This window comes from Brachycentrus maculatus, unplaced genomic scaffold (assembly GCF_059751285.1).
Source record: "Brachycentrus maculatus isolate JH-2025_06_01 unplaced genomic scaffold, ASM5975128v1 h1tg000592l, whole genome shotgun sequence".
NCBI classification, from domain to species: domain Eukaryota; kingdom Metazoa; phylum Arthropoda; class Insecta; order Trichoptera; family Brachycentridae; genus Brachycentrus; species Brachycentrus maculatus.
In genome coordinates this window covers 110,896-135,153 of record NW_028281332.1, presented here as the reverse complement: position 1 = coordinate 135,153, position 24,258 = coordinate 110,896, and the positions used below count along the sequence as shown (strand labels likewise).

The 24,258-nt window shown below is 30.6% G+C and overlaps 1 protein-coding gene across 5 annotated transcripts; it reads left to right on the top strand.

Moving 5' to 3' along the window:
* Window positions 1-266: 266 nt before the first annotated feature.
* On the top strand, window positions 267-23,920 carry LOC148301187 (inositol polyphosphate 5-phosphatase K-like). 5 transcript variants are annotated; one of them, XM_088273680.1, is made up of 13 exons: window positions 282-564; window positions 3,918-4,047; window positions 5,491-5,610; window positions 9,676-9,901; window positions 10,881-11,056; window positions 11,804-12,043; window positions 12,811-12,964; window positions 14,248-14,334; window positions 15,295-15,438; window positions 16,124-16,316; window positions 17,787-17,963; window positions 21,035-21,095; window positions 23,484-23,615. In XM_088273680.1, exons 2-12 carry the CDS (start codon window positions 4,034-4,036, stop codon window positions 21,088-21,090), a joined length of 1,587 nt encoding a protein of 528 aa, XP_088129806.1. In that variant the 5' UTR covers window positions 282-564; window positions 3,918-4,033; the 3' UTR covers window positions 21,091-21,095; window positions 23,484-23,615. The 5 variants fall into 5 exon arrangements, with proteins under 5 accessions (XP_088129808.1, XP_088129806.1, XP_088129807.1 ...); XM_088273684.1 differs by lacking the exon at window positions 14,248-14,334 and adding an exon at window positions 1,984-2,214 and having other exon boundaries at window positions 333-564; window positions 23,484-23,920; XM_088273682.1 differs by lacking the exon at window positions 14,248-14,334 and having other exon boundaries at window positions 267-564; window positions 23,484-23,920.
* Window positions 23,921-24,258: the final 338 nt, after the last annotated feature.

The window sequence follows — 24,258 nt, the reverse complement described above, 5'->3', positions numbered from 1 at the left end:
AAGTTACAAAAATGATAGTTACCTCAAAAATATAATCAGGTTAACCAACAACAGCACAAAATTCACACAAATAAATAATAATACAAAAATAAAAAATAATAAAATGTCGATGTTGCCAAAAAGCTATATATTTTTTTCCCCAATTAAAAGCGGGAACTACATAGCTCATTTCTAAATTGAGCTATATGGAACGGCATACAGCAATTACCCATGACATGATTCAACAGCATTTTGTGATTTGATTGAAATATAGCTGTCACTGTAGTATACTCGACTGTCACGTTTTGTTTTGAATCGTAAATGAATACGATTGACGTCATTTAAAATCGACCAATTTCGTGACCGCTACAAATGCGAATAGTTCGTTTTCTCCAGTTTCCCAATTTGACAGTCCGGTGGTATGTGGTTTCGTACGGTATTCCGTATTTATATGTTATAAGTTTAAAAAATACTAAGTGAATACATAAAACAAGTAGAGCACGAACCTTAATCACGCTCCGACTCTTATTTATTAAACCGAGTAGTGAAATCATTCATCTTTTGATATATATTTAAACATAAAAGGTAAGAAGAAATATTATGTTTATCAAATAATCGTCAAGGTGATCACCTCTTATAGGAATCTAGGTGTAATTGTGATGTAGAAAAGACTAATAGCTAAATACAGCTATGAAGTCATTCGTGAATTACACATTTTTTCAGAACTGTAATTCCGCATTCTTTTCAAGTATTAATCTAAATGTGATAAATTAATTTAGATGTCACCCCAAACACCTTTATGACTTTAGTTTATGATATTTTTGTAAGTGTACTAAAATAAATGTAACATTTTCCGATTAATAATTGAGCTGTGCTTTGTCCTTATATCAACACATGCAATGAATAAAGTCGGATCTGCAAAAAGTAAAAAACTTAAACTAAATTATTGAACATAATTACTTGGAATTGCAATTTTTTTGGAGCACACACAATTTAATACACAGTAATAATTATTATTTCGAGACATTATTTCATATGCAGTACGAAAAGATATTTGCACAAAAGTACTGTTTTTTCTCCAAAATCAGCATGTCATGACTTTATATGCCTCAAATGGTGCTCAGGGCACTGCATAAAATTGACGCGAGTTAATGATTTTATGAAGGTAAAGTGATCAATCCAGTTTAAATTAGACTTTTAAAATGTGATTTTTGTATATGAAGTTGGCGGCATACTGAAATGCACAAAAATGTGCACACTGCCACCACTTCAGTTTTCTGAAATGCACAAATATGTGCATGCTGTAAACAATGTGTTAACACATTTCGGATGGGTATTTTTTGCACCTGCGAACCACTGGCAGTGGGATTTGATGATTATGTACATACAGTTAAGACCTTAACAAAGAGATTGGTGCATAATATTTATATAAACACATTGGATAATTCCTTTTTTTCTGCCTTTGAAATGAGGCTGGCGCAGAAGGTAAAATACCCTTCCCGTCCTTGAGCATCAATCCACCAAACGGGTAGAAATACCTTTCCCATCCGAAGTGTGTTAATTTCAGAGGGAAGAGTGAAGGGTTTTTATGTACAAATAAATATATTAATTGTATTTGTTTTTTATTTAAACATTGAAATATTTATAAAACCAATGAAAAACAAACTTTTATATGGGAAGAGAAATAGAACAGGGATGCAGTTAGAAAGCGAGAATTGCTAGGGTACTTAGGATTGCATACCCGTACTCATACTAGCTTGTGCCACTCAGACACCGCTGAAATGTACAGGCAGACCTCAACTTTTGCACATGATTGGTTCCTGAAAATGTGTGTGAAAGACTAATATTCGAAAGAAGAGGGATGTAAAAAAAATTAAAAAAAACACCAAAAATTGTACTAAAAAATTTGTATTTATCAAAAATTTCTAACTATGTACATATTGAATATAAAATAGATTTTCTTAATAAACTTGTCAATAGTTGTATTTTACTACTTTTTTCTAGTCTTCATAGAGAGTCCTGTAACATAAAGTACTATTATGGATCGCCCTACGCACTTGACATATCGCTCACTCCTTTCAAAAACGACATAAATCAAAAATCGCCAATTTTGAGTTGTGCATGTATTCGGAATGCCCAGAAAATGTACTACATCCCAGCAAAAGCGGCATATTTTTAACTTAATATTTACCCGCTACAGGGCAGAAAGTGTCATTTTTGCATTTTGAAGAAAAGGTATTGTTTAATTATTTTTTTAAATATACTAAATATTTTTCAAATGCAGAAAAAACCTTCAGGTTTTACTTAAAAAGATCTGTTACACAGTAAAAAGTTCAGAAAGTGGCTTGATATTTAGTTTTAATACATTGTATTATATTTTTAAACTTTAAAAATGTTATTTATTGACTTGGCGTTTAATTTGTAGAACTCCATTTTAATTTATGTATTAATTTTAAATCAAACACAGATTTTTTGAGTCTACTAAGTTGTATTTTATTAACAAAAACACATAAAAAATTATATTGTGACAATTGTGACTCAAAAAATCTGTGTTTGATTTAAAATTAATACATAAATTTAAAAATGTTCTCCTGAAAAATCAAGTTTTTTGATTTATGACGTTCTTGAAAGGAGTGAGCAATATGTGTTCTCCATTGTGACCACATTCTTCCATAATACGGTCATCTCATTAACATTTTTCACAGTATGGACCTGATTCATATGCATTTCAAAGTGTGAAAGGGAAACAACTGCATGGAAATTTTGGCATTTTTGCAAAAAAAAAAACATTTTTTTAATGTGCGAAATAGCGAATTGTGCGAAAGATGAGGTCCGCCTGTACAAATCTTTAGTGAAAAATATAAAATAGTAATTTTGTACATACAACTTTATTCTTTGGACGTGTGTATGGTATCGAGTTTACATTGATGTAAGGTATAACTAGCTCATTTATATTCTATACCTTGTCATTGTAAGAACTGTGTTAGTATATTTTTATCTCTACGGCTGTTGTAAAGTAACAACCTTGAATCTTATACGATTATACATATAAGTTATATAATTTTTTTCTTACTTCACTTTGCAGTAATATCTATCCATTTTTAACTAAGTTTTAGTTGGTAAATACCACTATTTCTTAAAATGATTACTTTTTTTTGATTACTATCATTATTTTTTTAATTATTTCGTATACGGTGTTTGAAAACTATGTGAAATGCATGGAAACATGTGTCACAATAGATTTAAAAAAGTGGTATTTTGCAAGTAACACTCAAATTACTACCAAAAGTTTCCACCAAAAGTCCACCTCCTTGTGTAATGGCTAGCACGCTTGGCTACCGTTCTGGAAGTCCCGGGTTCGATTCCCACGAGGGGGTCAAATAAATATAAGTGGTTTTTCCACTCTAATATTTATTCAATATTACCCTGGACTGGTTCCTGAAGCGGAGGGCTGTTCATCTTTCTTTCATGTGTTAACTATCAAGATAACACTGTTTATATGATGCAGTGCCCTATGCACCATAGGAGTGCGGATAAGGGTTTAAATGAATGAATAAATCATTGTATGGGTAGGACGGTTAACATATGAATTGTGCCCCCACCCCTTTCTCCTAAATCCCCTCATTCTATGCACAATTTTGGATTCTTTTTTATTTTTTATGGTTAGCTACACCCCAATTTTTATATATTTTTAAATCCCTTTTAGCTCTCTATTTTTATTATGGTTATTATCAAAGTATAAGAGAGTTAACTTTTCAATAATAAAATTAATTTTCTTTATGTATGGCATGTAATTCTAATCTGAAACTGTTATCTACTGTGCCTAAATGAAATAGCCGCTAACTACCTGATAATGTTGTTATAATCAATTCTTATCTTAAGTATAACTCTTTTATGTTCTTTCATTTCATGTTCAATAAAGAGTTATTTTTTTCTAGCAAATAACATACTACATTCAGTAACTATCAACGTCATGGCAGCATTATTGGAAAAATGTACTTAAATAAGTCGGAAATTTAAATTACATTACTAGAAACACAATTATTTTGAAACAATGGATAACTTAAGGTAAGTTTGAATATTTTATTGGTAATTTTCGCTTCGTAATATAATTTCTAACTGGTTGATAAATTTTATAACATAATTTCATACTTAATAATTCATCCTTGAATAAATTTATAAGGTTCATTATATTATAAAAAACTGAAATTTGGGCATAACATTGTCAATGCACAACTGTTTGTAAACTCCAAGTTCTTAGGCCGAAACAATTTATTTATTTATTTATTGAACAACTAATGCCTTTAACATAATACATATATACAGTATCTAATATAAAAATACACTAATGAATACACTAATAGAGAAACAAAAAGTCTTAAGCATAAAATAATAATAAAATTACAAATAGCAAGCACTAGTAAATACACGTCTCTTTCACACACTATCAGCGAGCAGCGAGAGAGAGTGAAACACAACATTTAAATTTATCCATTATAACGTGGAGAAGAAATGCTGAGAAAGTACAGACTTCAAGGTGAATAACAATATATTAAATAAATCTATACTTTCAAAAGCATTGGCTCACATGTAAATTTATCAAGTAATGTCGTTGTATTTCAAACAATTAAAAAAATAACTTCATGTTTTCTTTACAAGTTCTACTACATTCAACAAAAATATTATTTTGAGAACTTTAGTAAATAAAAATTGGTTCAACTGTATTTCTATTATTTTTTATTTTAGTATGAATACGTTTTCAATTCGAAATACAACAGAATTTGCAATATTAAGGACTATCTACATCACAATTTATATCTCATTAATTGATTCAGCAGTCACTTTGTGGTAATATTAATCCATTAACCTAAGTTTTACTTGATAAATACCGCTTTTTCTTAAAATCTATTTTGACATGTGTTTCAGTGCATTCCGCATCATTTTCAAACACCGTATTGTGTTTAAAAATGATGCAGAATGCATTGAATCATGTTGCTCACTCCTTTCAACAACGTCATATCTCAAAAAACTTGGTTTTTCAGATCTTTTTTAAAGTTTAAAAATATAATAAAATGTATTAAAATAAATATCAAGCCACTTATTGAACTTTTTACTGTGCAACACATCTTTTTAGGTAAAACCTGAATGTTTTTTCTCCATTTGAAAAATATTTAGTATATTTAAAAAAATAATTAAATAATACCTTTTCTTCAAAATGCAAAAACAACACTTTCCGCCCTGTAGCGGGTAAATATTAAGTTAAAAATATCCCACTTTTGCTGGGATAGAGTACATTTTCCGGGCATTCTGAAAACATGCACAACTGAAAATGGTCAATTTTTGATATATATGAGGTTATAATGAATTTTAAGAAATAGTGGCATTTACCAAGTAAAACTAGAATTTGTATCATTGTGATGAGCAATGCAAAGAGTATTTAAATATGAGAGCAGTGGTTTTCCGAAATAGATTTTTTTTTTCTTTGTTGTGCAATTTGTTGAATGATTCCAGAGTATACCTTTCGACGTGGAATGTCGCCACGAATTCTCCGAGCCAGGATCTGAATGCTCTCCTCGACTTTCCGTCGGTTGAGAACAAACACCGTCCTTTGCCAGATTTCTACATTCTTGGGTGAGTTCGATCCAACATTTGTGATGAAACAGATATGTAGATGAGAATTGTTTACAAATCTGGGTTTTTCCCACATAGGAGTTATTTATATTAATATCTCAACACGGATGAAGAAGAAAAAAGTCTGGGTATTTACAGGGCTTACGACCTGTCGTAGGCTGTTTTAAGTGATCGCTTTATACACATGTCAAGTTGACTATTCTAACCACGATGGACAATCATTTTACTAAAATTTTCAGAACTTGTATATATAGCCTATAATTGACATATTCTTTCTTATGTGAGTTCTCGGCAGCATCTATAGTTGAGTTCAGTAAGCTTTTATTTGACCCTATACTCAATTTAACTATAGATGCTGCCGAGAGCTCACACGTGAAGGAACAAGTCAATTATAAGCACTTTATACTAGTTCCAAATTTTTCTAGTTTGGCTTTCAATCGTGGATAGAATAATGAATGTTCCACGTGTATAAAATGATCACTTAAACCAGCCTTTGACAGGTCGTAAACCTTGTAAATACTCAGAATTCCAAATTTTTCTTCATCTTTGTTGAGATGTCAATTTATTTTATTTTTTCAAATCTCATACTCCGGTTGCCTTTGTAAAAATTATTTCTTGTCATAATTAAACCCTTTGCACTCGAAAACGATTTGGTATGTGCACACCGCCAACTCAATCGAATTCCGAGACTTGTTAGTACTTAATTGTACTTATATGATTCTGGTTTAATTATATTGAAAATAAAATAACCATACATTTAAAAATATTGAGTATTAGGACATTTTTCTTAGCGCCATAGCAGCGGCACTTGAGTAATACGGTAAAACTATGCATGCCGCTTTTATGGCGGCATTCGAGTGTTAAGGGTTAATATTCTGCCATGTGGAATGCTATTTAAATACTCAATTTGTTATAATAACTTAAGCAATGAAACCGCGACATGTTTTTTATAGAACTCACGTCTTAAAGTATATACATGACTATTAAATATATTTTTTATTACTATTTTGTACATCTGTTGAGAGTCCAAAGGTGTCTTCAAAGAGGTCACAGTATTTTAGACATAATTGAATACGTGGGATGTGAAACTTCACAGTTGATTGAATCAATAACATATTTTGATAGATCAAAATCAGTTATCACCTCCGTAGTGTAGTGGTCAGCACGTTTGGCTACCGTGCTGAGGGTCCCGGGTTCGTTTCCCAGGAGAGTCAAAATAAATATGGGTGATTTTCACTCTCATATTTATTCAATCACCCTGGACTAGTACAAGAAGCCCAGGGTTGATCACCTTGCCTTCATGCAATTAAAGATCAAGATTACTCTGTGTCGCTACGATACAGTGCCCTATGCACCATGGGATTAAATCAGTTAGTTAAAAAAACAAACAAGCTTGTTTTATAAAAGGTTACCCTTGCGAAACGGTATACTCCCTAATTTCCGGGATAAATGGTGAAAAAAAATACTTTATAATCGATTTTGTTTATATGGTATTTTTTTTCACCATTTATCCTATTTCACCATTTAAACAATTAGAAATTTAAAACTGCACTTATGTATACCTACTTGTTTAGTAAAATGCATGTATTGACAGTGTGACATGACTAGAGATAACTTACCTAAAAATATATATTTTGAACTTTTTTTTAAAAATAATAACACAATGTGTTGTTTGGATTAGAGGTGGGTAAGATGCGATCATTTAGAAGATCTGCATAAGTGAAACTGTACTCTAATACAGAAACAATGGATCTTGCATTGAATAAATCGCACCGATAAGGCCGGAGAATTTTGATCAGAAATATTATGATGACTAAAAAATAAAAAAAGTTTATCAAAGTATTTTGCAAATATTTCAAGCCATAAATGTGACATATAAGTGAGATACTATTATTCTATCACTGCGGATACAAAGACTTTTTTGTATCGATCTGATACAAATTATATTGAATATGGTATTGCAACCATTGTTATTTTATTTATTGTTTCGGCATTAACTTTGTGGTAAGACATGTTACAATAATTAAAGAAAACACTTCGTTTTTTACCACTTGAGTTTAATTATATACTACATGTTTCAAAAGCTAAACTTCCATCATTCAGGTCTGTATAATAACTAAAATATAAAATATAAAATTGTTCTATAAATAAGGATAGGGGGAAAGTAAGGGGAAGGGGTTAGTCAAGGAACGGAGTTTGAAAACAAAGGAAAAATTGAAAGCAATGGCGAAGAATTTTGAAACAATATATTATTTAATAAATTATTATTAGAATTCAGGTTTTTTTGTATTTCTAAATTTTCAAGATAATTCATAATTTGGCCTTTATATGGAACAAGGTGTAATAATTTTAATTTATGGGAGTGAAATGAGTGATTAGTATCTATTATATGATTTGCAAATTCCGAAAAATAATTACTAACAAGACCGCTTTGATGTTCTTTAATTCTAATCTTTAAATTTCTCGCAGTTTGGCCAATATATTTTCTATCACAATCTCCACACGAAATTTCATAAACACCACTTTTTTGTAATAAATCAATTTTAGATTTTGAGTTATCGAGGATTTTATGTAAATTATTATTTGTATAATATGCAGGTTGGATATGGGAGGGTAAGATTTTCGAAATATTTTTAGTTATTGAACCCGTATATAAAATTTTTCGCCAAGATTTATTTTTTATTGAATCATTATTAGGTGCTGAATATATGTATTTTTTGGTAAAATTATTTTTAATTTTATTTTTTAACATTTTATCTATTAGCGCGCTATTATACCCGTTGTTTTTTGCTATTAGTTTAATTGTGTTTAATTCACGATTATAATTTGAGTTACTGAGGGGGATATTAATTAGTCTATTTAATAATGAATGGAAACTGGCCATTTTATGTGAAATGGGATGAATGGAATCAGCTGGAATGACTGTGTCAGTGTGTGTTGGTTTACGATATATATTAAAATCTAATTTATTATTTATAACTTTAATCGATAAATCAAGAAAATTTAGGGTAAAATTCTTCGCCATTGCTTTCAATTTTTCCTTTGTTTTCAAACTCCGTTCCTTGACTAACCCCTTCCCCTTACTTTCCCCCTATCCTTATTTATAGAACAATTTTATATTTTATATTTTAGTTATTATACAGACCTGAATGATGGAAGTTTAGCTTCTGAAACATGTAGTCTATAATTAAACTCAAGTGGTAAAAAACGAAGTGTTTTCTTTAATTATTGCAACCATTGTTGACATACCTTTTATGTTCTGTCAATGATTAAATTAGTATAACGGTTGGTTTTGTTTCCACGGACTCTTATCTCATATTACCAATACCCTTGTGTAGTATTTGCTGCAAATAATTGATTGTTATTTTCTTTGTTATAAAATTACCTTAGTTCATCAGTGTTTCTCAAACTTTTTTTGTAAGCGCACCTAAAGTATAAATGAATTTATATTTTTAACTTGTATTAAGTTTCAAAAGCAATGTTCAGTTTTCTGATTGAATGAGTGTTTCATTAATTGATTTGGTAGTCACTTTGTGGTAATATAAATTCAATTTAAATTTCTTTGTCATCTTCAAACCCTTATCCACACCCCAATGGTGCATAGGGCACTGCATCATATAAATGCAGTGTTATCTTGATCGTTAACGCATGAAAGAAAGGTCATCAGCCCTCCGGTTCAGGTACCAACCAGTCCAGGGTAATATTGAATAAATTTAAATTTCACTTAGTGAATACCCTTTTTCTTAAAATCAAATGTGACACGTGTTTCGATGCATTCCGCATCAGATGCAATTTAACTGTACAATCGCGATACCATTTTTTGTCTGTAAATCTATAATGTAGAGGTTGCACTTCTGGATACTTTGCAATAGGACCCGGGTTCAATTCCCATCCGAGTTTATGTCAATAATGTTTTAACAATGTAAGATCACTTTGAAGTGACACCTGATCATCTTATTGAGTCTGATCATCTCTCATTCATATAATCTAATGCAATGTCCTAAATACCAGCGTGTGAGGATAAACCAGGGATTGAGTAATGACTGTTTAAAATTTAATTTCCAGTTTTCAAGAAGTAAAATCGCAGCCGCAGAATTTTGTGATGGACGCCATTTTCTCTGACCCCTGGACGGCCGCCATTAACAAGCTCCTCGTCAAGCACTCGTATGTCCGAGTGAAGAGTATCCGACTGCAGGGGTTGCTGCTTCTTGTGCTCTGCTTGCGGAAACACCTGGTGCACCTCCGGGATATAGAGACTCAGTATACGAGAACCGGGCTCGGTGGAATGTGGGTGAGTGACAGAAGACCTAATATCTCAACATGGATCTTCTATTTCCTGGCCTCATACTAACTTATCATCGTTGTAATCAGTTATTGGTGTCAGCTCTCTTTGCCCTTATGTTGTAGATCCTTCTGTCTTGGGCCACATCATCTAGGCCATGCCTTCTTATCATATTTTCTTTCAGCAGCAACTATGAATTCTTTGGTCTTCGAGGAAGATCCATGGCAATTGCCTGGTTCATAATATGATCAGGTTTTCTGTGTCCTATGTGCCCATACCATCTCAATTACCTTTCCTCTATCTCACTATTTGATATCTTTTACACCATGGATAAAGAAGTTCATTACAAATATCTCAACATAGATAAAAAAAATATTGAGTTGGGAATGTGTAAGTCTTGATTACTTTATACACTGTAATACTAATTAATAATTAATTAGTAATTGTAATACTGTAATACACTGTAATAATAATTCAATGTCATTTGGAAGTCTTGATCACTTTATACACTGTAATAATCATCTATTATAGTGGAATGTGTCAGTCTCGATAGCTTTATACAGTGTAATACTTACCATTTTTTCCGTGATTGCCAACCAATTGTATATAAGTTCTGACTGGCATTTTTTAAAATATAAACTTAACACATTGTTTGCGAGAAACGCTTAAAAGCGTCTTTTACACACTCAGTAGAAAGCGGGAGACGCTTATAAGCGTTCTATTTGCTTACTTTAGTGGCGCAAGAGACGCCAAAAAACATTGTACAGATAGGAATTGGGTTTGCAGTTAGTTGTGATTAGGTGATTAGTATATGACCCTAATTAGTAAACTAATAAGAGTTAGATAACAATGTGTTAATAGTCAATATCATTGATTGAAATTTGTACATAAGCGGAGCCCTTTTAAAGTGCATTTTATTTTATATTCTAATATAAATGTCCAATACATATTATTATTATATGTTACGATTCAATACCTTTTCCTCCAGGGAAACAAGGGGGCGGTCAGTATTCGCCTCAGCATCTACGGATGCTCCATATGTGTTGTGAACTCTCATCTGTCTCCGCACGACCACCAAGTCGAGGAGAGGGTTGCCGACTACAACAATATTATCAAATCCAACACATTTCACATACGGGACACCTCCAACATTATGTTCCACGAGTGAGTGTCTTAAATCTCTACTTACCAGATTGTTTACATTCTATTTTATATCTATTTAAGTGATCTTGAATCTAATGAATTTAGTTGGAAAAAGGTGCAGAGGAAGACCGAGAAAAATTTGGCACAATCAGGTATGCCAAATGCTTGAAAGCGGTCAGGTAAGGAGTCGAAATAATCGGCGGGTATGTATGAGGAGATGCATGAACGTGGAAGAGGCAAAGAATGTTTGCAAAGACAGAGTGGTGTGGCGTTCTTTTCTCTCTGCCTACCCCTGCAGAGTGATAGTTAGTTAGTTATAAATCATAAATAATTTTATAATTATTTTAAAAGAAATGTGGATATCAATAAATATGGTATTCATGGATATCACCTCCCTGACGAATGAACGGTTTCATCCTCGATAAATCTCAATTCATGATTGGATGAGTTTTCCATATATGTACTCCTTTATGATCATGATTCTCAGAAAATGTACGCTTCTAAGCAATCTGTGTCGGGTTATGGTTCCGTGGTTAGTGTCGCGGACTCTTAATTCAGAGTTTCTCGGTTCAAACCCACTCTACTACAATTTGATACCTATTTCTAATAATGAGCCGCTTAGGCTCACAGAAATAGTGAAATTGAATATTTGTGTAAAGAATTTAAATGTTTCTCTTTTTCTATAAAAAAAAGTATGACTACTGATATGGAATCAGCGTGATGGTCAGTTAGGTACTTTGAACTTACAAAAAATTTACAAAATTCCAGCTACGTGTTCTGGCTCGGCGACCTGAACTTCCGCTTGTCGGAGCGCGCTCCCGAGTCGCCGCAGCAGGTCCTGTCGCGCGTGCTGGCCGTGGAGAAGGACGACTACAGCAGCCTGCTGCAGCACGACCAGCTCCGAGGAGTCATGGCCAGCGGAGACGCCTTCTCGGAGCTCACCGAGACCCTGCCTCGATTCCCGCCCACTTTCAAGTTTGAAATCGGCTCCAATAAATATGACGAGAAGTATGTTTTAGTCATGTCCAACTATTATTGAATTCACTCACCCTTATCCATACAAAGGGTACTGTGTTAAAATTGTTACATGTTACAAAGGGTACTGTGTTAAAATTGTATACGTATGTCTGTCGAAATTTAGCCTTATAACATTAAAATTATAACATTTTGAGTGTGTCCAAATCTTTGTTCACAAATTCAGGTTTGTAAATTATATGTTAATTATATTGACATCTCAATATAGATGAAGAATATGGAAACCAAATTTCAGAAATTGTATGTAAGTTCCTTGACATGTGAGTTCTCGTCACCATATTTGGTTTCCTGAAATGTTTGTTAGATTCTTCCCGAATTATTGTTTACATACTAGGAGAAGCCTGAAAAACATTATTTTCTAGTTAAATATTTCCCCGGATTTCCATATTCTTCTTCATGTATGTTAACACATTGTTTGCGGGAAGCACTTAAAAGCGTCTTTTACATACTGTTGGTAGAGAGTGGGAAATGCATATAAGCATTTTATTTGCTTACTTTTGGTAGAGCGCGAGATGCCAAAAAAAATGTTTTACAGATCGGAATTGGGTTTGCGGTTACTTTTAATTAGTATACGACCCTAATTAGTATACTAATTAAGGTCGGGGTTGATAAAAAAACTGTCCGACAGAAATGTGTTAAGACGTCAACATTAAAATTACATTTATTTAAGGATATTCTCAAATTTACTCATAGATGTTATCACATTTAAAGCATTTGTTTTTGTCTTTGAAAATTTTCAGGCGTCGTCCGGCATGGACTGATAGAATCCTTTACAAAGTAATTCCCGATAACTATGAGAATGTGACCCTGAAAGCTGATCAGTTGAACTACCATAGTTTGCCGCAGTACACCATCAGTGATCACAAGCCGGTGGTTTCGGAGTTCATCATTAAGGTATGCGTAACAAGTATCATCGCACGCATCAATGCACAAATTTGCGCACTATTTTCTTTTGCCTAAACTAATAAACATTTTTAATTTGATATTATACTTTTTAACTACATTTTTGTAGTCAGTTTATAAATTATTTACCGAGGATTGCAGAAAAACTTACACAATAGATTTATTCAATTTTTCAATTTATTCAATTTATTCAATAATTAATATATACATTACAAACAAACATTTAAGGCGTATACATTAAAAAAACAAATTAAAAATTACACAAGAAGACTCTTGTTAAATGTGTAGAAGAATCTCGCTTCGGAAAACTCCTTCGGACACATGGAACAGATCAATATCCAATGTGATATTGTTCAACATAGCGGTAGCTCTTCCTACAGGCATAACCATCGGCAGGTTGGTCCTGTGTATAGGAATGTGAAACAATCTATGCCGACGCTGTCTTAGGTAACTATCGGGAACATACAGACCAATGCTCTGGATAATTTCAGGATTATCGATCATACCGCGCAACAATCGATAAAAATGCGTAATCAAATACGCATTCCTTCTAGTCTCTAAACTATTGTAGCCAAGCATACCCTGGAGAAACTGGGTCGGGTAGAGCCAAGGATAATAGCCGTACTCATGGTTTCAGAGCATTCAAAAATAATTATAATAAATAATTATTAATTATGTATTTCATACAAACAAAATCTCTTTGCTATTTAGTGAACTTAGAATCATGATTCTAAAATAATAATAAATTTTGCTCATTTCTAATAAACCTTTTTCCATTAAAAAAAAAAGTACATGTTTTATCCCTACGCTACCAAATCGATCTCTTGCCTCTTTTTTTTTTGAAGCACATTAAAAAAATTACAATCTTAATTTTTCTTTCACTTAAGTCATAGTTTTATGTAGATATGTCAAATAATGACTTAATATTTACATGATTCCTTCGCCATTAAAATAATATAATTTCGGCGCCTAGTTTTTTGCTATGTATTTGAAAAATTTATCCCTTTTTGAAATTTATTTTTTCTTCCCTTCGAAAATGTTAAATCAGGATTTTACTGTATAAAATTTACTTATATCAAACATTTTATCCATCTTTGCAAATCTAATTTATTACACGTTTAATCTTCATTTTCTCACCAAACAACACATTTTTTGTTTTATTTATTTATGTTTAAATAAAGCAGATCATTTTATTAATAACTTGGCATGGCTTCATCTTATTAAACTTTTCATTTGCTTCGTACTACTCTCGCATCTAAAATTAACTCTAACAGATACGCACAATGGAGAAAATCATTACTACCTACGGAAAAAGCCCAGACGGCTTGAGTATGATGGACGGCATACCAGAACAAACTATTGTAAGTAACTAACAATTAATACATACAATTATCCAGTAATTGTATACCAACTCTTTTATCTCATTTGTGATTCTAACCACAATCAAAACATGCAAATTGATGTATCAATATTTCCAAATGTTTCTTAATACGTTTATCCTATATGTACTAAGCAACCATCAATCTATCAATCAAACCATAGGGAAACTTTCACATTATTGCTGTAGTGGCAGTGGATAATAAGTTTAATCTATTATATGTACTTCTCTATAAATTTCTGTTTATACTTCATTTCTCATCATTGCCCAGTACATGCATTTATTTATATAAATCAGCGTTTCCCAACCTTTTTTGGCCTGAGTACCACTTGGTAAAGCATCACGCTTATTGAGCCACTTGTAAAAATGATGTATTTCGAGAAATTTGTAATTCTATTTGCATTATAAATTTTACAGGGTGACTATATTTCTCAAAACTCAATTTTTTAATTAAAAAAAATATATCAAAGGTTTTATTTTTTCTGATAAAAATAAGACATTTGAACTTTACATATTGCAATGTTTTTTAGTTTATTTTTTTAAATCAAAGGTGGCAAATTAAATTTCTTGCCGAAATTTAAAACCACGACATTCAAAGAAGTATTTCTGTAACAACTATTTTTATAAAATAAAAAAAATATTACATAGAATCAAATCAAATTATTTTTAAAAAAAATCAATGCTCCGCAGGCAATTTTTTTCCAAAAATTACCAATATTTTTAAAAATATATGTAGGTAAAACTACTTTAAATTGGGGTGAAATTAATTATCAAATGAACTTGTTACAATAAAATTCGTACAATTTTCTCTAATGGTATAAAATACCTGAAATAAATTATTTGCTGTCATCTATGGCCTTAATGGAAATGTTTCACTTATATCTAATTAATAAGGATGTTAAATAGATAATATTCGTCTCAATACATAATTGTATGATTTCAGGTGTTCTCCAACTACACTGAACGCTGTGTTGAGTTTGCGCCAATCAATAATGTTTGGTATATTGGAGATGCAGATTTCGTTGCCAAATACACTCTTTCTAGTGATGTTCTCGTATATCCTAATGATTGGATTGCCGTCTACGAGGTAAATTATTTACCCACTTTCACTCACTGTTTTTATGCCTTTTTTATTATTTTTTTTCTGTACTCTGGCAACTCTGGCACTTATGCAGTGGTGGATTTTTTTATGTAGTTTATAAGTGTTAGTGGAAATCCGAGGTTTAACATTTTATAATACATGAATGAAACAATTTACCCAAATAATTTTGTTCCTCAAAGATTATGGACTGTTCTGTCTTATTTTAACCATCCATATAGCTTATACTGACATCTATGGACATCTTTACATAGTGTCTTGAAGTTTTGAGGCAATCACAGGTATCATTCTGATATTCCAAATATAATTTTTAAATGTGTTATTGTTCTGTTTTTAACACCTTTATTATTTGACCTCTTGTATTTTACGATTCCCGTTGCTTGTATTAAGTTGGCACAAAATGAGTTTCCTAGTTTTGGCCTCTTAATGGCAGATGGAGCTGAGTTTACCGCCACAATGATTTATATCCATACTCCTTGCATAAGCAGATGCCCATGCTTTGTTGTATCATTTCTATAAAAGTAGCAAATATATTTGGCATGTGGGAATATTTCCATCTTTGCCATTTTATTGCAAAGGCACCATATCTGGCATCATTCTTGCCAAGCGCTAGTAAAATAATAATCAATTTGAAAGCATTTACCTGCACATTAAATATATGCATTTCTTCCAGGCCGACTTTGACAACCTAGAGGACTACATAGCGTACGAGTATGTCACCAAAGTGGGCAGCGCCTTCATCCCTGGAGGTAACCAGTCTCGTACGGTGGTGTTCAGCTTTCCTGTAGGCAGCGGAGTCCGCAGCCCCGGCTGGTACCGATTCCTGTACTTCAGCCAGCCCTCCTCGGATGTCAGAAGCTTGCTGGGTTAGTGGTTTAGGCACTCAGTATCCCTCGATATTTCTTCTTCTAACCCTGAGTCATAATTCTTATTCTTAAAGTGTTAATTTACTGCATGACAATACAAAATACCAGTTGTTTTGGCATGTTTCACTCAATTTTGGGTGCTTTGCCAACAAAAACCCTTATTCTCAACCAATAGTGTATAGGGCACTGCATCATACGAAGCAATGATATTCTAATTGTTAATTATTGAAATATTAATTGATGACAAGCTGATCAATCCTGCACTTCTTGTACCAGTTAATTTTATGAACATTGTAAAAAAGATTATATTGTTAATTTTTCTCCTTTTTTGTGTGTATATATTAGGTTAAAATGGTTAAAAAACAATAAAAAAATGTATGCAAAAAGAACTCCACCGACAAGACACACAAGGTGGCTTGGTGGGTCTCTGCAAAATAACTTTTTATTTTTATTTTTAATATATGTTAAAAATTGTGATTTATAAAAATAAATAAATAAAAAAAAAAATAAAAAAAAGTCCACGGTGACGTTAAATAAATGAGTTTGAAAATCACTTATATTTATTTTGACCGCCTTAGAAATTGAATCCGCGATCTCTAGCATGATAGATAAACATATTTCCAGTACACTAAGGATGTGTGACAATTTATGGGGACTAAATTTTTTAATTTTTAGATATTAATGATAAATTCTCTTCTTGGAATCGTGGATTTTGAAGAATTCCATTGCTTAAAAAACTGCCTTTATTTTTATCATATTATTTTGCAAAATAATACACACGCTTCTTAACAAATTGTTGTCGGACGCATCAACCCCGACCCTAATTATACCTGGCCTTTTTTCATTAATTGATTCGGCAGTCACTTTGTAATAAAATTTATCCATTTTTAATATATGTTTTACTTGGTTAATATGTACCACAATTTCAAATAGTGGTATTTACTAAGTAAAACTTAAATTATATTCAGGCAGTCTGCCGCCCGACCCTCAGTATACCAATCACAAGTAACCGCTAACTCATTTCCGATCTGTACAATTTTTTTGACGTCTTTCGCAATCTACTAAAAGTAAGCAAATAGAACTCTTATAAACTTCTCTCGCTCTCTACCAACTTTTAAGAAACGTCTGAGACATTACTATCTATTAGAATCCTAACTGTCCATCAAACCTCCTCCCTTTGATTTTCCCTCTAACTCCCCTTTTCCTTTGCTTTCCTTATTATCATCAATTTGTAATTTATGTTTTTTTTTTAATGTTCAAGCACTATCTACCTTCTGATTGCAAACAGCTATATATGATATTGAACTCTTTGACCAGTCTGTTTTTGGTTGGTTGGAAGATTTTGCTTTTTAGCAATAAGCACGCCAATGTACATATTTATTTTCTGTACATGAATTTTAAATAAATAAATCTATGATAGGAAATATGGATTATGTTTTATTATGGATTTGTCCTTATTTGAAACTCCAGGCATCTCGGATCCCTTCGAGGCCCGTCTCCAGGAAGAGGAGGCGCACTCGCCGGCGCGGGAGCGGCGCCAAAGCGAGGCGGCGCTCCCCTCCACCTCGGACGGGGCCTCGGCCAGCGGCCAGGAGCCCCGCGGGATGGACTCCCTCCTGAGGGACTTCAGCAACCTCCACGTGCCAGGTTTGAAGCTTAACATGCTCAACGATCTAAGCATCGACTGATTAAGGACCTACGTCCCGAGCTCGCCCGACCTGGCGGCTCTGGGACGCAAATTCTACAAGTGAACAAACAAGATATATGTAATCGATAAAAAATATTACTCAAATTTTCGATCAAATTTTATAAAAGTGATATTGTTACTAACCTTGATGAATATTTTAAATTTGTTGTTTGAGCGTGATTAACCGTATTCTTATTGGGACCATTCAATTCCTTTCTTAATTCTAAATCAAACAGTGGATTAGACACACGCTCTCTGCTACTATCTATGTTTTCAGTTATTGTTAGTAGCACAGTAAAAATGTGCATATAAACAACTTATCGGACCCCTGAAAAGCTAGATACTTATAGAAAAAATTCTTAACAATATTGATATTATTTATTATATCGAAACTGGATTATTTACCCTACAGATGAGATGACAATTTAAAGGTATCTCAACTTTTTTTTCTAAAGTTGAGAAACCTTTAGAAAAAAAAATACATTGGCCAAATGGTTCTACTTTTATTATTACCACTTACAAACGATCTGTCATCTAAAATCAGCCTTATGATTCATTTTTAATAACGGATGAGTCCAAATTATAATTCAAGCATTATCGGACATTTTTAGAATTGCCACATATGTGAAGAAGTGTTTTTATTAAACTCATTTATATAACTAATAGTACATATAGAGCAAGAGTCGAAATTATTTTGCGCTTGATTTTCATAATTTATCAGTCAAGTTTGCTTTGTTCATCTATCTCCTTATTAATATCAGTTTGGTGAGTCACTATGTTACAAGCATTATACAAAAAAAAATTTAAATTAAATATTGTAAATAAATAAATATAACCATTGCAAAAAAACTGATTGCTCAATGTCAAAGATGAATTTTACGCTTTGTGTAAAATTATTTTTAAATTGCAAGTTTGCAAACTTCTAAATTTGTACATTTCAATATTTGAATGACTTAATACTCTGTTAAATTAATTAATGTTTGATAGTTAACACACTTGTTTGAAATTTTGCAAAATAAAATGTGTAATATGTAGGCGTTTTTTGTTGGGTTTAAAAATTTAGTAAAGGTATCTTTAAGAATTGTTTCTTAATATTCGACTACAAAAGTTTAAGAAAGTTAAAAGAAGTTACTGTACTGCCTGAATTATTAGTATTCATTAGGGATTACATTGTATTAATACCTTGTTATAAACAATATAATGGGTATGTGTTCAGTAATTTGCTCTGCAAATATTATTGTAAATTTGGAAAAAAGCATCAACAAAAAACTCAAGTAATATTAATTACTTAGTACAATTTGTGGCCTCAGAACAACAAGGGCTCAAATATGTAGATAGCATTTTGGGATAGATGTTGCAATTTTGATATGTATTTGGTATGTAAAATATATTAAAAACTTTGTTAGTGTTAGAAGATTTGTTACACATGATAAAACTAAAAATATATTTTCTTGATATTATGTGGCCCTTTTTACCCACACATTGATTCCAAATAATCGATCAGTTTATCTCTTCAATCACAATAATGTAATGTAAAAAAATCCATAAAAATAAATATCAATTTTTGTACATGAGAACTTATTAAGTTATTTTTTTTATCTGATTAGTCACGAGGGAAGTAGGTTTGCAATTAGTTTGAATTTTTCACCCTTGCAAATATTTTTTTTTCAGTTTGTTTCATTTGTAGATTTCTAATCTAGAATTTTTATTAATCACCTAGAAAAATAAATTAACATCATTGAGGTATCCAGTACCATTTGGTATTATAAAAAAATTAAAAGTTAAACTACATAAAACATTTTTACCGATTATTTTGTTATCATATTTTTCCAAGCAGTTAGAAGTACAATTTTACTTTATATTTCTTGTTATAATAAAAATACTATTTATATGGAGTATAATTAATACATTTAAATTATATTCATGACATATTTGTGATTATGTATTTTTTATTTCAGTTAAATTTCCCTCCAAATTTTAAATCAAATGTAGTATGATTTTTTTTATGAAACAATGGTATTTTTGTTGTGTTTTTATAAGATTAGGAGTTTGTGGAATTGATAATAAAATCAGTAAAAATTGTTGTACTTTAAATTTATATTAATAATAGATAGCATTATTCATCATACCGTCCTATGTAGGGTCGATTGATTATTGTTTTTGATGTTTTTGACTTTGTTAGCACTGCATTTTTTAACGCATGAGCACTTGTTACCATATAATATATGTGCATTTATAAAACATATATTGTATAATCTAGTGATTTAAAAAATCTTTTTAAGGTAAAAAAGAACGCTTTAGTATTAATTTTTTGTTCAAAAGAAATACACATGCAAATTATCATTTAAAAATATGTACATTAGTAAAAGCTCCTTAATTTGTAATTAAGGTGACCAAAATTTTAAATATATTTCGAACTTAGTGAATCATATTTTTATGAACAAAAAAAGCAGTGAATGAATTAGGAAATGAAACTTTTATAAATATTTTTATTTAAATGATTATAAATACATAAATGTAAAAATAAAATAAAACATTTTTATTGCATTTTTCTTACATTTCAATTTCGTATTTTGGCCTACATATTTTTTTTGAATTATCAAACTTTTTCAAATTATGTATTATGTAGAATGTTTGTACAAAAGTTATCATCAGAGAGAATTATCACTGTTCGAATTATTGAGTTTTTACTGTATTTTAAAGTACACATTATATCTACTTTATTTTGTTATTACTTACTTAAGAATATTATAGATTTGCAAATGGCAAAGTTATCATTGATTTATAATGCATTATAATTTTGATAGATTTTTTTATGAGTATAATGTAGGTGAGTTCAATGTAGGTGTTTTTAATTTAATAATAATAATATTTATTACTAACTTGAATACACTTTTTTTAATCCTCATGCTTATAATGCAGCTAATGTAAAGTTACAGTACGAACAACTGAAGCATCCGATCAAATGTTTGGCCGTCAGCTAGTAATAACTTTTTGTTGTCTAAATATAAAACATTTTTTTTGGTCCTAGGAAACCGAATCCATAAACAAAGTGTGTATGCTGATCAACAATGTCACAAAATTTAGGTTATGTAAGTAAATTATATTTTTGGGCAGTTTTCGTTATTAAAACAGCTTTGGTTTCATTATAATTATCGTGTCTTTGCGTTAAATGTCTCATGAAAAAGCTTTTACGTGTCACTAATGATTTCATTTTAAAAGTTCATTTGGAAACTAACCTATCGTATTGATAATTTTCAGTATTTGAGGGACAACGATTATCTTTTTTTTTTATTGATACGATTTTTGAAATTATATATATGAATACATAAAACTAATGGAGGAAACTGATCCCTTATTACTATGAATATGGGACCAAAAGTCTAATCTATGTACAACTACATATAAGAGTGACAGATTTTTTTTTTTTAACAATGTACGCGATTTGTCAATGAATTAGTATAACTTTTTATGAGGCAAAAACCCGATCTTTAAATACATAAAGATACATAACAATAGGAGTAGTAACACCCATTAACTATTGCATCTATAATCCTTCCATGCAGTATAGTTGTAAGGCTTAATTTGTTTTAACCGTTGGATCAGTTCTGTGACACAATTGAGCGAGTTCAAGAACAATTTTTCAGATTTTTTTTTTATTTTTTAAATTAAAATTATTGACCTTTTAGAACCTTATCTCTGTTTTTTTATTCTCTCATATCTACGTTACCTGTTATGATTCAAATCTGCTAAATATTTTATTTTTTTACTTTGTTTTTATTTTACTAAGTACCTGTATGATCAAAAAATATATACATATGTTGATACTTAATTTTACATTTTTTTTTTTTATTGTTTTAATGTTCAGTTCTGATAAATATTTATTTATAGTACATAATTCATATTATGTTTTAAAAGCCAGTGTTCAAAGCATTATATTGAAAACAATTTATTCTGTGAGAAGTTTTTTTCTATTTCATCGCCCGTTTCATATGTGATTTTGTATTAACATTTTTGAATTGTGAAATAATTAATATTAAGATTGTTGAATAACAAATAATTTTAACCTCTCATATATTATTACATATAACAGACACACTTGCTTTTTATTAACATTTATGTGTAATGTTTTACATGTTTTGAAGTCTTGCCAATCTGATTAAAATCGTAACTTATAACCCTACGTACATAATATTATATGTATTGATTGAAAGGCTTTAAATGTTAAAAACTTATTGATATATTGTTACCCATGATATTTTCTATCGCAGTTAAGGAATGTTATTATACATGATATTGTGTGAATTAGAATAGAGTACCCATGAATTTATCTAATGTAAGTCATCTTATTAATTGTAAATTTAGATATGTTCATACCTGATTATCAGGTTACCCTATCAGTCTATAGAGATATTTTGAGCATATTGCAATAAAACTGGCCATTTCTCCGTAATTTTAAGATCAGCTAGTTTGGTGGCCCTGATAGTTTCAAAAACTCATTTAATTTTAATTATGATATGCCTCTGCTACTATCGTTAAATATTTTTAGTTTTTCTATGAACTTAAAGCATGATTCAATCAGAATTTATAAGGCATTTATTTAGTCGTGTCAACTCATTCTGTGTTTTTTCTGTCAGTTTTAGCAGTATGCTCAATTTATATTTTGAATGATATAAGTACTGTAGTATTTTTTTTTATTTATGAAAAATTTAGTAAATCTGTTTATGATATATGTTTTTCCTTAATATAATAATATCCGATATCCTTTTCCCAATCTTCGGATGGAAATTATCTTTATGGATACTATATTGGAACATACTCTTATTAATAGACCAATATTAAAGCCAAGTAAATAAAGTATTGACTCATTGTTCGCTTACTGTTTTCTTATCCAAAAATAAAATAATTTTTATTTTATTATTTAAATGATTTCTGTGAAAAAATTTACAGAAATTTTAACATTTATACCGAGTTTATTCCATTCACCCTGTTGACTGATAAAAATAATGTAATTAGAAGTACGTAATAAAAATAATGAATGTCAATTCTGATCACTGAATTCACTTTGTTTTTTTAGTACTTATTCACATGATATACTTTTGAATATCGCTTTCTAAAATATTTATTTCTAAACAACCTGTAATATACACCCATTGGAATGTAAAATGTACAATAACAATATGTAATGTAACATTCTACTCCTTAAAAATATATACATATATATGACCTAAAATCCATCTGCCATTTATATAGCATGGAAAAAATTATATAAAAGCATTTTATATGTATTTTTGTTGTATTCTTAACATTGTTCCATTTCACACAGTAATTTCAGTTAAAATAGTTAACATGGGGCATTTTTTCAAAACTGTAATCATACACGGTTTGTTGCTTTCTAGTTTTTTTTTAACATGTTATCAAAACAAATTAAAAGTATTTAACAGAATGTTTTTTATTAATTATTTCAAAATTTATTACAGATATTTTCCTGTCTTCTGCAAGATTTTTTCAATTTGATTAAGATTTAAATAAGATTTTTTAATTATTTTTTTTTCACCATGTAATTTTGTATTTTGCACATAATGTTGAAGAAAATTTGATGTAACGTTAATTTCAATGGCTTCAAGTACATTCCTTTGGTAAATGCACATATGGTTTTTTTTTTGTGTAAAAGTACTAACCTGTTATAAAATCTTTCTGGAGAAATACTAATTTATATATTTTTTTAATATTATTTATTAATGGTGTCAATTTATGTCCATTATTATAGTACATGTTTTATGTCTCACGAAGTTTCTGCATTACATGTTAACCCAGTATTCTAGTGATCTAGGCGCAGTCATAAAATATTTAGTGAGTGTAAATTGTTTCTAACATTGTTTATATTTTTAAATAAATGGGATGCTGTTTTATAAAATTTGTGTTTGTTTTCCTCTTTTATTGACACCGTCTTTTTAATGATAAACTTATTTTGTTGGCAGGCATGATGAAAATTGATTTCAAATTCATTTTTTCTTTTTAGTTATAAAAAAGGGAACTGAAATAATGTTGTACAGTTTGTAATTGTATTGCGTGGCAAAAATCAGGTTTATGTAAAAAAAAATATAAAAATTGTTACTGTAGAGCTTCAAGAATTCCACACATAAGTTTGTTCAGGTATGATTTCCATTTGAGTTCTTTTTTACCTCGTGGGAAGAATGCACTCCTGACAAAAATCAAGTCGTGGTAGAAATGACAAAAGGTTTTGCAACAAAA

Excerpts from the sequence above, each read along its gene's own strand:
- LOC148301187 (XM_088273680.1), top strand. Across the intron at positions 9,902-10,880 it reads CCGGGCTCGGTGGAATGTGG|GGAAACAAGGGGGCGGTCAG; the intron begins GTGAGTGACAGA and ends CTTTTCCTCCAG. Across the intron at positions 14,335-15,294 it reads GCATACCAGAACAAACTATT|GTGTTCTCCAACTACACTGA; the intron begins GTAAGTAACTAA and ends GTATGATTTCAG.